Source organism: Heterodontus francisci, chromosome 14 (assembly GCF_036365525.1).
Source record: "Heterodontus francisci isolate sHetFra1 chromosome 14, sHetFra1.hap1, whole genome shotgun sequence".
In the NCBI taxonomy this organism is placed as follows: domain Eukaryota; kingdom Metazoa; phylum Chordata; class Chondrichthyes; order Heterodontiformes; family Heterodontidae; genus Heterodontus; species Heterodontus francisci.
The window spans coordinates 98806377-98822208 of record NC_090384.1 but is presented as its reverse complement, the minus strand read 5'-3'; the positions used below and the strand labels follow the sequence as shown (position 1 = coordinate 98822208).

General features: G+C 40.9%; 1 protein-coding gene across 1 annotated transcript in view; it reads left to right on the top strand.

The window, feature by feature from the left end:
• elp4 (elongator acetyltransferase complex subunit 4) overlaps positions 1-15832 on the top strand; it is a 242058-nt gene that overhangs the window by 46157 nt on the left and 180069 nt on the right. The window contains exons 4-5 of the mRNA XM_068046598.1: positions 2572-2724; positions 12545-12684. Of these exons, the coding sequence (XP_067902699.1) occupies positions 2572-2724; positions 12545-12684 (293 nt within the window). The remainder of the gene's footprint in view (positions 1-2571; positions 2725-12544; positions 12685-15832) is intronic.

The window sequence follows — 15832 nt, the reverse complement described above, 5'->3', positions numbered from 1 at the left end:
CAATCAGAAAAGAATTATTGCAGGTGTTCCTTGTTACTGCCCACAGTAATCCAGAAAAATAGACTTGCATTTATATAGCTCCTTTAATGGCATTGGGACATCCAAAGTGCTCTACAACCAATGAAGTATAGTCGCTGTTGTAATGTAGGAATTAACCTTTTTGATTACAAGTTTCAATTCTAAAATCAGAATTTATAATGGAAAAAGCCATGGCATGCAAAGATTTTTATTTTATTATAGGTAGGTATCTTTTTTTGGAGGGGTAGAAGGAATTCAGACAGGTGGTCACAAACAAATGCAATATTAAACTTCACTGAATTACAGTTCAGCAAACAGACATTTTTATTGGGTTTACCCCTTCAAAAATTGGCTCTTACTTTGATTCTCACTTCATTTAATTAATTGCTGCTTCCACGCCAAGATTGTGGTCCAAATCGACTGGTAATTCAAAAGTCTTGCATACATTCATTGCTGAAAAGCTAAAAGTAGATGACTGTGAGGATCAAAGTGCTTTTCACAGTAGTGCTGCTTATGAAGTATGGATTACCCTAACTGATAAGCCAATGATCGAAGTTTAGCTGCTACATAATCTAAGTCTTTTCTCCTTTATTGTAAATAGAATAGAGTGGTATGTGATGTCTTTACTTGGCTTAATGCACGAGCAATTAAGCTAGCTTAGAAGGGTGTGAGGTTAAGCCTCATTAACTGTGCGATGGGGGTACCTTGTGTTTTATTATACTCTGGAGAATTCTGCTTGTAAGGAGGGTCAAATTGTAACAATGCCTGTGATTTCCTTCTCTGTCAAAACAAAATGATGTAAGCAGGTTACTGTATGAATTCAGATGGGCAATATAATAAATAGTGAGTAGTTGCAAATGATTTATACTGGGATTCAATCAAGTAAGGTGATTGCAAAATTAGGTCTGCAGCTTTGTTATACTGTTGGTCTAAGACCCTCAGCTAGAAGGTGCAAAACTCAGTAGACAAGATATTGCAGGCTGTGCGTCATACTTTGTCAGGAGTAAGTTTTAGAGTGTCCAGGAGTTTCAGCAAACCTCCCAAACATTTTTTTTAAGTCCAGCTTCACATTGCAGTTGTACTTCGCATGGTGCCAAGCCAAAATGACATGACACAGCTCCCCTGTGGGGTAAGAGAGAGATCTTCTATTGATTGGCTTTAGTACATTCCAGAGTCAGATTGGGATCTGATTCTGGTGTTATGCTGTCACTTTTGTGTCAATGCATCCCTAAAACTTCTTTGCACTGCTGTGAAAGTACCAGTATAACTGCATCCTAAGGCAGCTTCTTAACGTCTCATTTTTGTATCTTTTCTGAGGGTGAATCTATATTTTGTTTACGAACCTATTTTGTTACATAATTAGACTGTTTTATTAATATCTTGAAAATACATTTTATTAATTATGCCACCTAAAGCATAGAAGCATTTATATACCTTATGTCAAAATGTCTCAAAGCACTTGTATTGTTGAAGTGTTATTATAAGAAATAAATATTAGTCCCAAGAAATTATATTTCTGTCAAAAACTTTATTTCAATTTTTTTTACTGTTTGAATAGACTACATATAGTTGGATTTATTTTTTATTCAACATGGCTGTGTCACTCAGATATTAAAGGAACGTAGCCAATTAGGTAAAGTTTTGTTAATGCAAGGATATTATCACAGATGAATGAACAAGTGTAAAGTACCATGGATTCTAAAGTGAAAATGATGTACAGTTTATTGGTGAACAGGGGTTTCACAAGCTGCAATGTCAGAGGGGATGCTGGATTCATTCTTATTGTTATATTGAAGGTGACTGGTGTGAAATAGTTTATCCACTCTTGAGATTTCTTCCCTGCAAATGTTGCACAGTGCTGGTGCAGTACAAGGAGACAGCAACAGGTGTCACTGATTATGTCAGTAGCAAAAGCTGAAAAAAAAACAATGACCAGCCCTGGGAGTTAGGTGAGTGCTTAAGTAGGAATTATCCTAATGATCTTTGCCAGAAAAGTGATCTGTAAGGATCACTGATTGGCATTTGGATAATCAAGCTTAATGAAGACAGCACTGCCTGAAAACCATTGCAGGTGTTAATTTGTGTTATTTTGAAGACAATAGCTTGTTTGTTATTGACTGTAGGACGACAGTAACTCCTTAGGAGTGTTTCAAATTGCAGGATGCATAAATTTAAACCAATATGTAGACTTTTTTTCTCTCAAATTCCAAATTAAAGTAGTTTTACATATTGTAGTTTAGAAAGTAGAGGGAAAAAAGGGGAAACACAATGGTTCCATGTACATTTTTCATTTCTGAATGCATGAAGGCCTGTTGATCCACATTAAATCCCCAAACCATTGAGCACAGCGCTTATAGTTAATAGGAACTTGAAAATGGAAACACAGTGCAGGTGACTGATTTGGTCATGAATTGTTGGACTTTGGCCTCATTCTACTCTTACAGTTTCAAGTTCTGGTAAAGTTTACTTTTTCCAACTGCAGCTGTTTCTTCCTTAGAGTATTTTAATTTTGCATTACTTATACTGAGCATGTTCTCATTTTGGTTTGAATAGGAGCTTCCTGCGCCCTTGCTTGACGATGTGATAGAAATTGAAGACGCTGTCAGAGAGACAGAAGACAATTCAGGGGATATCGTTAATTCTACCACTGCGTCCCAGAATTCCATGACAATAGCATGGCGATACCAAAACTTTCCAAAAGTACAGGTATAATCTTGCATTTCTTTAAACCATAACCAGGTAAAGTGAATCAAAAGAAAACTTTGCTAAAGTCTGCAGAATGTGCCTCTACCATGAACAAGATGTAAAAATGCCTGGACATTACTGATCGATTTATTTTCTAGTTTATTTTTTACATTTGCTCTCTTGTAGCTTCACACTATTTTAAAATATGAAATATTATAAAAGTTGAAAATGTTTAATTTACATGACTTTTTATGTGATAATGCCTTTTTTTAAAAATGGACTTCAATTGTTTTGATCTGTTATTGATTCTTCACTCTGAATAACTTGAAAGACAAATAATGTTATTCCATGACTTAATAATTTTTAAAGATTGCAACTAACTTTGAAGAGGTCTGATTACATTTTCCACAGGAACTGGTATTGTCAACTATTTTAAATGTGAAGTTAGTCAGACCATTGCAACTAGGAATCAATTTCCTTGTGAGGCTGTTAATTTGGAGAGCAGTGCAAGAATAATGAAAATGGTCAATTCTGCATGATCTGCAGAAAATGTGCTTTTTTCTTAGTGCCAGTTTTACCCCCTTCAAAATATGTTGACTGCTGCTGTGGTACAATTCCACCCCACTTTCTGGGGTCTTTAACCATGTTGACTACTTTTAATACATGTTCCCACACAATAAATGTTGGCAGGGTGCTGATCCATTATAGCAGATCCCAGTCTTGTCCTCATTCAGGAAGCATACCTTTCAGCAGGAGCCAATGGCTAACTATCAGAAGAACAAATATCCACCTACCAAATCTGGCTACATTTTTCATTTTCTACCCCAGGCTTGATGAGGCCCATTACATAGAGGCCCACCTTAAACATTCACTTCCTTCACCACCAGCACACCAAAGTTGCAGAGTGTACCATCAATAAGGTGCACTACAGCAGCTTGCCGAGGCTTCTACAACAGCACTTCACAAACCCACAACCTCACCCGTTTAGAAGGACCAGGACAGTAGGCACGTGGGAACACCACCATCTGCAAGCTCACCACACCCCCTCATCACCCACCACAAGCCACATACTACCCTGAAATGGAAATTTTTTTTATTCATTCATGGGATGTGGGCATCGCTGGCCAGGCCAGCATTTATTGCCCATCCCTAATTGCCCTTGAGAAGGTGGTGGTGAGCTGCCTTCTTGAACCGCTGCAGTCCATGTGGGGTAGGTACACCCACAGTGCTGTTAGGAAGGGAGTTTCAGGATTTTGACCCAGCGACAGTGAAGGAACAGCGATATAGTTCCAAGTCAGGATGGTGTGTGACTTGGATGGGAACTTGCAGGTGCTGCACTTGTCCTTCTAGTTGGTAGAGGTCGCGAGTTTGGATGATGCTGTCTAAGGAGCCTTGGTGCGTTGCTGCAGTGCAGCTTGTAGATGGTACACACTGCTGCAACTGTGCGTCGGAGGTGGAGGGAGTGAATGTTTATAGATGGGGTGCCAATCAAGTGGGCTGCTTTGTCCTGGATGGTGTCTAGCTTCTTGAGTGTTGTTGGAGCTGCACCCATCCAGGCAAGTGGAGAGTATTCCATCACACTCCTGACTTGTGCCTTGTAGATGGTGGACAGGCTTTGGGGAGTCAGGAGGTGAGTTACTCGTCGCAGGATTCCTAGCCTCTGACCTGCTCTTGTAGCCACGGTATTTATATGGCTACTCCAGTTCAGTTTTTGGTCAATGGTAGCCCCTAGGATGTTGATGTTGGGGTTTTAGTGATGATAATGCCATTGAATGTCAAGGGAAGATGGTTAGATTCTCTCTTGTTGGAGATGGTCATTGCCTGGCGCTTGTGTGGCGCGAATGTTACTTGCCACTTATCAGCCCAAGCCTGGATATTGTCCAAATCTTGCTGCATTTCTACACTGACTTCCACAGTATCTGAAGAGTCACGAATGGTGCTGAACATTGTGCAATCATCAGTGAACATCCCCACTTCTGACCTTATGATTGAAGGAAGGTCATTGATGAAGCAGCTGAAGATGGTTGGGCCTAGGACACTACCCTGAGGAACTCCTGGAGCTCAGATGATTGACCTCCAACAACCACAACCATCTTCCTTTGCGCTAGGTATCACTCCAACCAGCAGAGGGTTTTCCCCCTGATTCCCATTGACCTCGGTTTTGCTAGGGCTCCTTTTTATTTATTCATTTATTTAGAGATACAGTACTGAAACAGGCCCTTCGGCCCACCGAGTCTGTGCCGACCAACAACCACCCATTTATACTAACCCTACAGTAATCCCATATTCCCTACCACCAACCTACACTAGGGGCAATTTACAATGGCCAATTTACCTATCACCTGCAAGTCTTTGGCTGTGGGAGGAAACCGGAGCACCCGGCGAAAACCCACGCGGTCACATGGAGAACTTGCAAACTCCGCACAGGCAGTACCTAGAATCGAACTCGGGTCCCTGGAGCTGTGAGGCTGCGGTGCTAACCACTGCGCCACTGTGCCACCCTCCACTGCGCCGCCCTTGATGCCATACTCAGTCAAATGCTGCCTTGATGTCAAGGGCAGTCACTCTCGCCTCACCTCACCTGAGTTCAGCTCTTTTGTCCATGTTTGAACAAGTCTGTAATGAGGTCAGGAGCTGAGTATCCCTGGCAAAACCCAAACTGAGCGTCACTGAGCAGGTTATTGCGAAGCAAGTGCCGCTTGATGGCACTGTTGATGACACCTTCCATCACTTTACTGATGATTGAGAGTAGGCTGATGGGGCGGTAATTGGCTGGGTTGGACTTTTCCTACTTTTTGTGTACAGGACATACCTAGGCAATTTTTCACATTGCAGGGCAGATGCCAGTGTTGAGGCTGTACTGGAACAGCTTGGCTAGGGGTGCGGCAGGTTCTGGAGCACAAGTCTTCAGTACTATTGCGGAATATTGTCAGGGCCCATAGCCTTTGCAGTATCCAGTGACTTCAGTCGTTTCTTGATATCACGCGGAGTGAATTGAATTGGCTGAAGTCTGGTATCTGTGATGCTGGGGATTTCAGGAAGAGGCCGAGATGGATCATCAACTCGGCACTTCTGGCTGAAGATTGTTGCAAATGCTTCTGCCTTATTTTTCGCACTGATGTGCTGGGCTCCCCCATCATTGAGGATGGGGATATTTGTGGAGCCACCTCCTCCAGTTAGTTGTTTAATTGTCGTCCGCCATTCATGGCTGGATGTGGCAGGACTGCAGAGCTTAGATCTGATCCGTTGGTTATGGGATCGCTTAGCTCTGTCTATCGCATGCTGCTTATGCAGTTCGGCACGCAGATAGTCCTGTGTTGTAGCTTCACCAGGTTGACAGCTCATTTTCAGGTATGCCTGGTGCTGCTCCTGGCATGCCCTCCTGCACTCTTCATTGAACAGCATTGGTCTCCTGGCTTGATGGTAATGGTAGAGTGGGAGATATGCCGGTCCTTGAGGTTACAGATTGTGGTTGAGTAAAATTCTGCTGCTGCTGATGGCCCACAGCGCCTCATGGATGCCCAGTTTTGCATTGCTAGATCTGTTCAAAATCTATCCCATTTAGCACTGTGGTAGTGCCACACAACACAAAGGAGGGTATCCTCAATGTGAAGGCGGGACTTCGTCTCCACAGCGACTGTGCGGTGGTCACTCCTACCAGTACTGTCATGGACAGATGCATCTGCGGCAGGCAGATTGGTGAGGACCAGGTCCAGTATGTTTTCCCCTCTTATTGGTTCCCTCACCACCTGCCGCATACCCAGTCTAGCAGCTATGTCCTTTAAGGCTTGGTCAGCTCGGTCAGTAGTGGTGCTACCGAGCCACTCTTGGTGATGGACATTGAAGTCTCCCACCCAGAGTACATTTTGTGCCCTTGCCACCCTCCGTGCTTCCTCCAAGTGCTGTTCAACATGGAGGAGTACTGACTCATCAACTGAGGGAGGGCGGTAGGTGGTAATCGGCAGGAGGTTTCCTTTTCCATGTTTGATCTGATGCCATGAGACTTCATGGGGTCCAGAGGCGATGTTGAGGACTCCCAGGGCAACTCCCTCCCTACTGTAAAGCACTTTGCCGCCACCTCTGCTGGGTCTGTCCTGCCGGTGGGACAGGACATACCCGGGGATGGTGATGGCACTGTCTGGGACATTGTCTGTCAGGTATGATTCCCTGAGTAGGACTATGTCAGGCTGTTGCTTAACTAATCTGTGGGACATCTCTTCCCAACTTTGGTACAAGCCCCCAGATGTTAGTAAGGAGGACTTTGCAAGGTCGACAGGGCTGGGTTTGCCATTGTCGTTTCCGGTGGCTAGGTCGATGCCAGGTGGTCTGTCCGGTTTCATTCCTTTTTATTGACTTTGTAGTGGTTAGATACAACTGAGTGGCTTGCTAGGCTATTTCAGAGGGCATGTAAGAGTCAACCACATTGCTGTGGGTCTGGAGTCACATGTCGGTCAGACCAGGTCAGGACAGCAGATTTCCTTCCCTCAAGGACATTCGTGAACCAGATGGGATTTTACAACTATCGACAATGGTTTCATGCCCATCATTAGACTAGCTTTAATTTCCAGATTTATTAATTCAATTCAAATGTGGTGGGATTTGAACCCATGTCCCCAGAGCAATACCCTTGGTCTCTGGGTTATTAGTCCAGTGACAATATCACTACGCCACCGCCTCCCCCTATATATATATATATATCACTGTTCCTTCATGGTTGCTAATTCCCTCCCTAACAGCACTGGGAGTATCAACAGCACATGAACAGCAGCAGTTTGATAAGAATGCTCACCACCAGCTTCTTGAGGGTATTTAGCGATGGGCAATAAATGCTGCCCTTGCCAGAGATGCTAACATCCCATGAATGAATATGAAAAACTATCAGCTAACTTAGCACAGGCTAGAAATTTGAACCTGGAATCTTCTGGCCAGTATAGCGAGAGTCGATTTTTTATAAACTATTTGAGTCATTGGACGGGGATTTTTACTCCGTTGTCATTGCTCTGGTCATAGCTGGCAATAATAGACCAGCTTTTCCTTGAGCACCAAGATCTTATCCCTTCATAAAGTTCTTTAAACAAGAGAGCACCCTGGTACAATTGGTCAGACCTGCATTGATACAAAACTCTTTGTTAGTGCCCACCAGTTTCATTCGTAAAGGAACAAAACAAAAAGTGTTGGAAATACTCAGCAGATGAAAGGTCACAGATGCTGCCAAACTCCACAGATGCTGCCAGACATGCTGAGTATTTCCAACATTTCTTGTTTTGTTTCAGGTTTCCAGCATCTGCAGTATTTTGCTTTTATCCTTGGTAAAGGAATTGTGTAACTGTTTTAATGTTGTTAATTCTTACCAGATGAATTTTCAAGTTAATTTGGAGCCAGTGGGTTAGCAGTCTGTAAGGAAATCCATATTCGACACTTTGGGATGCTGTATTGAGGAAAGATTGAGAGAGACAAGTTAAATGTATGCTGATGCCTTTCTTCTAACTTTGAGTGGCAGCAGTCAATGGAACCAGCTCCCTTTAGTCCTGAGGAAACATGGGCCAGAGCGTTAGAGGTTAATGCATTCCAAGGAGTTGAATTCATCATTTAATTTCACTTTACAGTGCATTGTTGTGCTAATAAGGCTAAATAACTAGATTATACGATTGGGAAGAAATCTTCCAAGATCATAGATCAGGATATCAAAAGCCATTGTTCATCCAACCTCTGGAAGCTGGTAGAAAACAAAGCATGATTTATATAAATGTGCAAAATTCAGTGTAAAAAGACTTTCTTCTTATAGTATGTATAGGACAAACTTGTAATTTGTCCCTGAGGCCACATTTCATCCCTGCTTTGCTTTGGCTTTAGTCCATTTCACAGTGTGAAGTTACTGGTACATATTTAGCAGAGGAGCACTGCTTCTATTCAAATGTAAATAGCTTTGGGTTTCTTGATGTATTCCTTCCCAACCAAATAATCCAGTTTATTCAGACCTATTAATACATCTATATGTTAGAGAGTAAGATGAAATGTTTAATTCAAGTTTATAACTGAATAAATAGGATGTTGCACTCTACACCTTATTACTCAAAGGATGCTGGATACTTCACAAGATTTCCAGCAATTTCACAATGGATATTCTGATGGATGAAGTTCATTTCAAAACATTGAATACAGTTAACAGAAAAATGTTTTCCATTGAATTGCCACATAATCTTTAATGTTCCAAAGAGAAATGCTTGCATGTTTCTAAGTATCTCTCAGTAGTGTCTCATAGATACTTGCTTAGATAAAACCTGGGAACAGACATCTGAGAAGAACTCCTCCTAAGGTGGCATCAAAGTGGGGAGTTAAACCTCCTGTTGTTCACCATCTCTGTTCATATCATTGGAATGTAACTTCATAATCAATGTTCCCTGTAGGCCGTGCAGCAACACAAGTTCCTGCACAAGGTGGCACCTATAAAATACTGCGTGTCCATGGCTGTGCAAAAAAAAAATTGAAATGCCAATGCCTTTAAATAAATCACCCGTGCACTTCAAAAAAAGTAGAGGGAACATTGTTCACAATGTCATCAGAAAAAAAATTAATTAGATTTTAAGAAGGTGAGAGGTTAATTCTCTGTTCCTGATTTCCTTAACTTTGAAGCAACATCTTAGAGATTGCAGAGCACTGCAGAATGCATAAAGAGACCAACCTGAATGATATACATATTATTGCATTTACCTTAAACTGATTCATAATGATCCTTGCCCAACCCACTACTAATTTAAATAACTCAAGTGTTTCAATCAAAATCAAGTGTTTTTACAGCTGCAGCGTGTAATTGCCTTTAATGTTTCTCTATGCTTCGGAGGTGCATATAAATGCACTTCTGTGTCTTGACACAGATGGATCTCTCAGCTTGTTTCTGGGAAAATTAAGCATTTATCTAGTATTTTTAATACCTCATGGAAGTTTTTGACACAAGCAATGGGTTAAAATGTGGAAAATATATTAGTGTGTTTGCATTCATTTCATCATACTGCCAGAAGACAAAAAAACCCAATACTGAATCAAATATGGTTGAACAAGATTTGACAGAGAGAGTATGATCTGTCAATTGGAAAGCACTGAATCAAGCAATTGACTTGCTTATCCATGTGCTAAATGAGTAAAGAAAGCACTTGAGAATGTATCAGCTTCATTGTCATAGCAATCTAATCATTGTGAAGATAACGTACAAGTGACATAAAATGACCACAGGCTCAATAGCCCTCTTAAGGCCCACCAGCTAGTTCTTCCATGCTTGTAAGTCCCAGTTATTTCAACAGATTGTTGCATAAATCAGGAGCGATGTCATGGTTTAAAATTTAAATAAGCTCTTGAAACGTGAATGATTCAATGGCATTTATTGCAATGGCACTGTACATTATCTTGCGGATGGCTGTATAATGCAGACGGAAACATGTCCACTAGTGGTGTACTCTGCAGGAGCTCTTAAAAACCAAAAAAGTCTTTTTCCAAGGTTACTAAAGTAACTGCAATTCATCTGTAAACAAAATTGTGGGATGCAAAAGCTTCTCAATGACATGTTTGTGTACTTTGGGCAATATATAAGCTGTCACAGCATGAAATCAATTTTCTGCCTAGGTTCATCTTGAATCTGAGATTTCTAACACATTAGTGTTGCAATTAGAAACATTTAGCAGCAGACTGAAAGCCAGCAGTCTGCTATCTGACAGTTTCTGCCTGTTCCCCTCTTCCAGCCTATCCATGCTTAAGCAATGAGGGGAACAAGCACAAGTTGTAGTTGCCTCTGATAAATTTATCAACTTTGCAACTTCTGAGGAAAGAAAAGCTTTCTCCTAGCTATTCAGCTAAGCCAGATTACTCACACTTAGTTGGTTCAGGTAGGCCTTAGCAAGCTTCCTACTGGGCCTGGGAATTTGTAAAGCGAGGCCTATTCACAATTCTCTGACACAGACCACGCTTTTATTACTTACTGTTTTATTATAGTAAGATCTGTCTCCACCCAGCTTGTAGAAGCAATACTCTTTTTCTTGTGAATTAAAAAAAAGTTATCCCCCACCTTAATCCATACAGCGTTGTGGATTAAGGAGACCAGTGTGCCCTGGGATCCTCTGAGTAGACCCTGGAAACTACTTGTTTCTTCTCTTTGCTGTCTTAGAAAACACTACCGGGGCCTCAATGAGGATTTGCATCTGAAATAGACTACCTGGTGCTTTCCTGAATGAAGACATCAGATCAAAGTTCAGTTAGTCAGGGCCTTGCTAAAATGTTAAGGAGACTAGGATATATACAATGAAAAGATGAGCTCTAGCAGAGAATGCAATAAAAACATTGTGATGGGTAATCCAGATAAAGACTAGATTATACAGACCAAAGGATAAATTGTTTTCAGTGCTTGTCCAACAATATATTCACTCTCCTAGGATGTGTTTACAACAGCATTTCTTGCTGAAAAGCTTCTGTCTGTGTTCTATATTTATACTGCAAGGGTGTTCAAACAAATGTGAATTCATGGACACTGCTGTTAAAAATGTCATAAACCAATTGTAAAGATATTAAAACTAATGACTAGTCAATTTCTCTCGCACATTGCTGTCTTTTAATTGAAATATTTGTGAAACAATGTATATAAAGCTGTGCAGAACGTTCTTTGTAATGTAAAAGTGCTGTTGTTTTTAAAATCCTATAGATTATACATCACCCTGTATTCGCCTTATTTTAGTTTCTTGCCAATTTGTGCCAGTTCCCCTTTAAATGTCTCTCAATCACATAGGCATTAGTCACCCTTGATGCCTTGCTCAAATGTCTATACTTGTGCAAGCCAAGACAATGAGTGCGAGTAGGCTATTCAACCACAGGGGTGCATCACAACTCCGCCCAATCTGCATCACATATGCTCTTTATAATGGGGTGGACTAGATGTATAGAAAGAAAGACTTTTATTTATATAGCACCTTTCATAGCCTCATGATATCCCAAAGCAGTTTACTGCCAATTAAGTACTTTGAGGTGCAACCATTGTTGTCATATAGGAAACACGGCAGCCAATTTGTGCATTGCAAGGTCCCACAAACAGCAGATCAGATAATCTGTTTAGTTTTGTTGGTTGAGGGATAAATATTAGCCACTGTACCAGGGAGAACGTCCTCTTCTCCTTCAAAATTAAGGCCATGGGATCTTCTGCATCTACCGGAGAGGGAAGACAGGGCCTTGGTTTAACTTCTTATCAGAAAGACGACACCTCCAACAGTGCAGCACTCCTTCAAAACTGTACCAGAGTGTTACCCTCGATTTTGTGCTCAAGTCTCTGGAGCAGAACTTGAAGCCACAGCCTTCTGATTCAGAGGTGAGAGTGCTACCTCCTGAGCCTTGGCTAACACCCATTGTGAATGGAAACCCTGAATGACATTCCTCTCTGCCACTCTGGAGATACAGACTGCAGTCTCTGAAGTAGCAGTCTTGTTGAGATCAACTAACTCAGCCCAGAAGCTCAGCACTTCCAGTTTGTAGGTGATATCCTGTCTTTACTAACTGAGTCAATAAGGAAGTTCTAGTAAAAGTGTTAACTAAAAAATGTTTTTCGTGGAAAGATAAGTTGATCATACATTACTGTGGTTCCTGTTCTGTTTTGTTTTTCTCCCAAAGGGAGTTATAAAATAGCAGTAATCACATGGTTTGAATATTGTGCTACCATGGTTTAGTGTGATTATATAAAATGTTTATATCGGGGCACAAATTTTGCTTCCAAATGATATTCCATTGTGACATTTCCTGAAATGAATTTGTGCCAGTGCATTTTGGTTGATTTTTATTTGACCTTAAACTTGTGTTCTTCACTTGACAGACAGCCTTGACATCCTCAAGATTTGGCCATTATTTTGATGTATCTAAAACAATGAGTACCGAGCTCCAACACTCAGTCAAGTGCCACAGCTTTTTCCTCCCTGATGAAGTTCCATTTGATTTAGCAGCAACTGAATTTGGGTAAGTTCACCTGAGCTACAAGGAGAACCTCAGACTTTATGTTGCATAAATGGCGAATCTCAAATTTCTATTAAATTAACCCACCAGATGAAGTAGCTGCATCATTATTTTAATGTCTTAAAGCAACTTTGTACAAGTATTCCCTACTGCTTTGAAATGGGTTTTTTGTGTTAATCCTACAAAATTCTACCCTTGTATGCAACAATTGTCAGAAGATCGGTTAGATTTTTAATCATTTCTATGTTTTCCACATATAGCCTCAGTATAGTTTATAGCTTTAGATGGAGCTTATTTTAAATGTTTATCCAATTACAAGTACTGAAATGTAAATGTTTTATGATTTAACTATAATTGATTTATTTTCAAGGTGTAACACGATTCAGCAGTGGTTTTATTTTGTGATTTCACTCTAAAAATGATCTGTAGCTGTTTCTCGTCATCGATGGGTAGTTAATATTCTGTTCAGCTCCATGCTTGACTGGGCGGACATGCATGCACACAAGTAACCCGATTAAGCCTACCACCAAGTTGCTTAATAAAAAAAAGACAAGAAACAAGTTATAATTGCAAAGAATCATAAAGCCGAGCAAACATTTGAAAATGTCTAGTTTCAAGTGTTTAATTTAGTGTGACCTGAGAAAGAATTCTGCTCTGGTGAAGTTGGGATCCGTTAAGGATTCTTGCAGTGTCTGATCTTTTTATTTCCTATGTGCTGAAGTCACATCTGCTGCTTCTGAAGTGGTAGTGTGGGTTCTTTACCCAACTCATCTTGTGAGATCAGCAAACTCCCAATTCATTCGATCTTGAAGGAGGTGGAAGGGATTAGTAGGGAGGAGCAGGCATTGTTAGCAACAGATAACAATTGAGTTGCTACTAAAGTTTCCCACCAGTCCACTTCACGGTGTACAACTTGATCAGCATGCCTCACAGCTCTCATTCAGTGTTTTTAATTTGCTTGTTGTATATTTGTATTTCATCTAATTAACCTACTACAATCTGCCTTTTGGGGTAACTTTCTTGGTAGATAAGTACAAGCTTGACTACTCGTACAAACTGATTGCAGGGGCTTATCATGATGCCAGTTTCTTTAAAAGACTTTAGTTAATTGTTTTGAAGATGGACAAGACATCTCATTGCCATTATTATACTATAGACTCCAACCTGAGACCTGGAGCAGGTTCTGTGCTGCAAAACCAGCATCTCAAGCAATACTGTCTATTAGACCTCATTGTAGGTAGCATTGAGCTCAGTAACATAGGAAGCACAGCAACAGCAACAACTTGCATTTATGTAGCACCTTTAACATCGTAAAATGTCCTAAGGCGCTTAACTGCACTGCACTTGAATATATATGTTGAACTGAAGGCCAAACAAATTAACTTCAGTGGAAACCTAATGCAAATTGGATATGGGGTAATTAAAAGTAATAATGTCATTGTTCATCTAGCACAATTTCCAACAGGCACTCATTTAACTTAATTTTTATCATTTCTAATTTTTATACAATTCGAGTTTCACATAAAACAATTTGTAAACTGGATCTTTTGTTATTTATTTGACAGCAACCAAGAATTGTATTTGAGATTCAGTGGTCTTTAGTCAGTAGATGTTCACCAGACTGCCTGCTATTAGCAGTTCTATCCTTTAATTTTTTTTCTTTAATTCAGCAGATCATTAATATCCAGAAAACTCTCCTTTAGTCAATAGTAAAAATGCATTGCATGAAGTCTCATTTTTTTCATAATCCTCATATATTGGCCGCCTTATTTAACCCAGCACTAAGCAGCATAGTGACATCATTATCTGGTGACACATCTCTAATAATATGAACATATGTATTAGGAGCAGGAGTAGGCCACTCGGCTCCTCGGTCCTGCTCTGCTATTCAACAAGATCACGGCTGATCTGATTGTAACCTGAACTCCACGTTCCCGCCTACCCGCGATAACCTTTCACCCCCTTGCTTATCAAGAATCTATCTACCTCTGCCTTAAAAATATTCAAAGACTCTGCTTCCACCACCTTTTGAGGAAGAGATCCAAAGACCCTCTGAGAGAAAAAAAATTCTCCTCATCTCTGTCTTAAATGGGTGACCCCTTATTTTTAAACAGTGAATCCTAGTTGTAGATTCTCCCACAAGAGGAAACATCCTTTCCACATCCACCCTGTCAAGGCCCCTCAAAATCTTGTATGTTTCAATCAAGCTGCCTCTTACTCTTCTAAACTTCAGCGGAAACGAGCCTAGCCTGTTCAACCTTTCCTCATAAGACAACGTGCCTGTTCCAGGTATTAGTCTAGTAAACCTTCTAATCCCTCCCAATTAGTTCGTGGACTGGTATAAAATGATAAAAACCTGCTTTGGAACTTGTTTCCTTTTTTAAACATGAGTGATTGAAGCCATTTTTGGTTGTAAATAAATAATTATTCATTAAGTGCTGGATATTGATAAGAGATTCAACAGCTTCTATTTCTGTAGTGCCTTGACATAGAAAAATGTCCCAAGACACTTCACAGACATAAGCAAAATATAGATGCTAAGCCAAAGAAGGAGATTTCAGGAGCAATAGACAAAAGCTTGATCAAAGAAGCGGATTTGAAGGTGTATCTTAAAGGGCGAGAGAGAGTTTGAGAGACGTAGGGGATTAGAGAGGAAATTCCTGAGCATGGAGCAGAGATGTCTGAAGGCATGGCCACATTAATGCTGGGCAAAAGGAGGGTGGGAATCCAGAAGAGACCTGAATCAGAAGAGCAGAAAGTTCAAGTGGGATTGTGTGGCTGAAGAAGATTGCAGTGATAGGAAAGGGCTAGGCCATGAAAGGATTTAAGGTGGTGAGAAGTTTATGGGGGACCAGATTTAGTAGAGATAAACGAGGGCAGGGATGATGGATGAGCTGGAATTTGGTGCAGACCTTTGATGGGCTGACAGTTATGAGTCAGTAGAGGATGAGACACCGGCCAGGTAAACATAGAAATAGTGAAGTCTAGAGGTGACAGAGGCATGGATGAGGGTTTCAGCGGCAGGGGTAGCAGGATGTGGGGTGGGGGTGGTGCAGTGGGGGCAGGTAATCTTACAGAATTGAAAGCAAGCCATCTTTTTGAGAAAGACTCTATGGGGCCATAAGCTCAGCATCGGGCTAAGTTGTACACC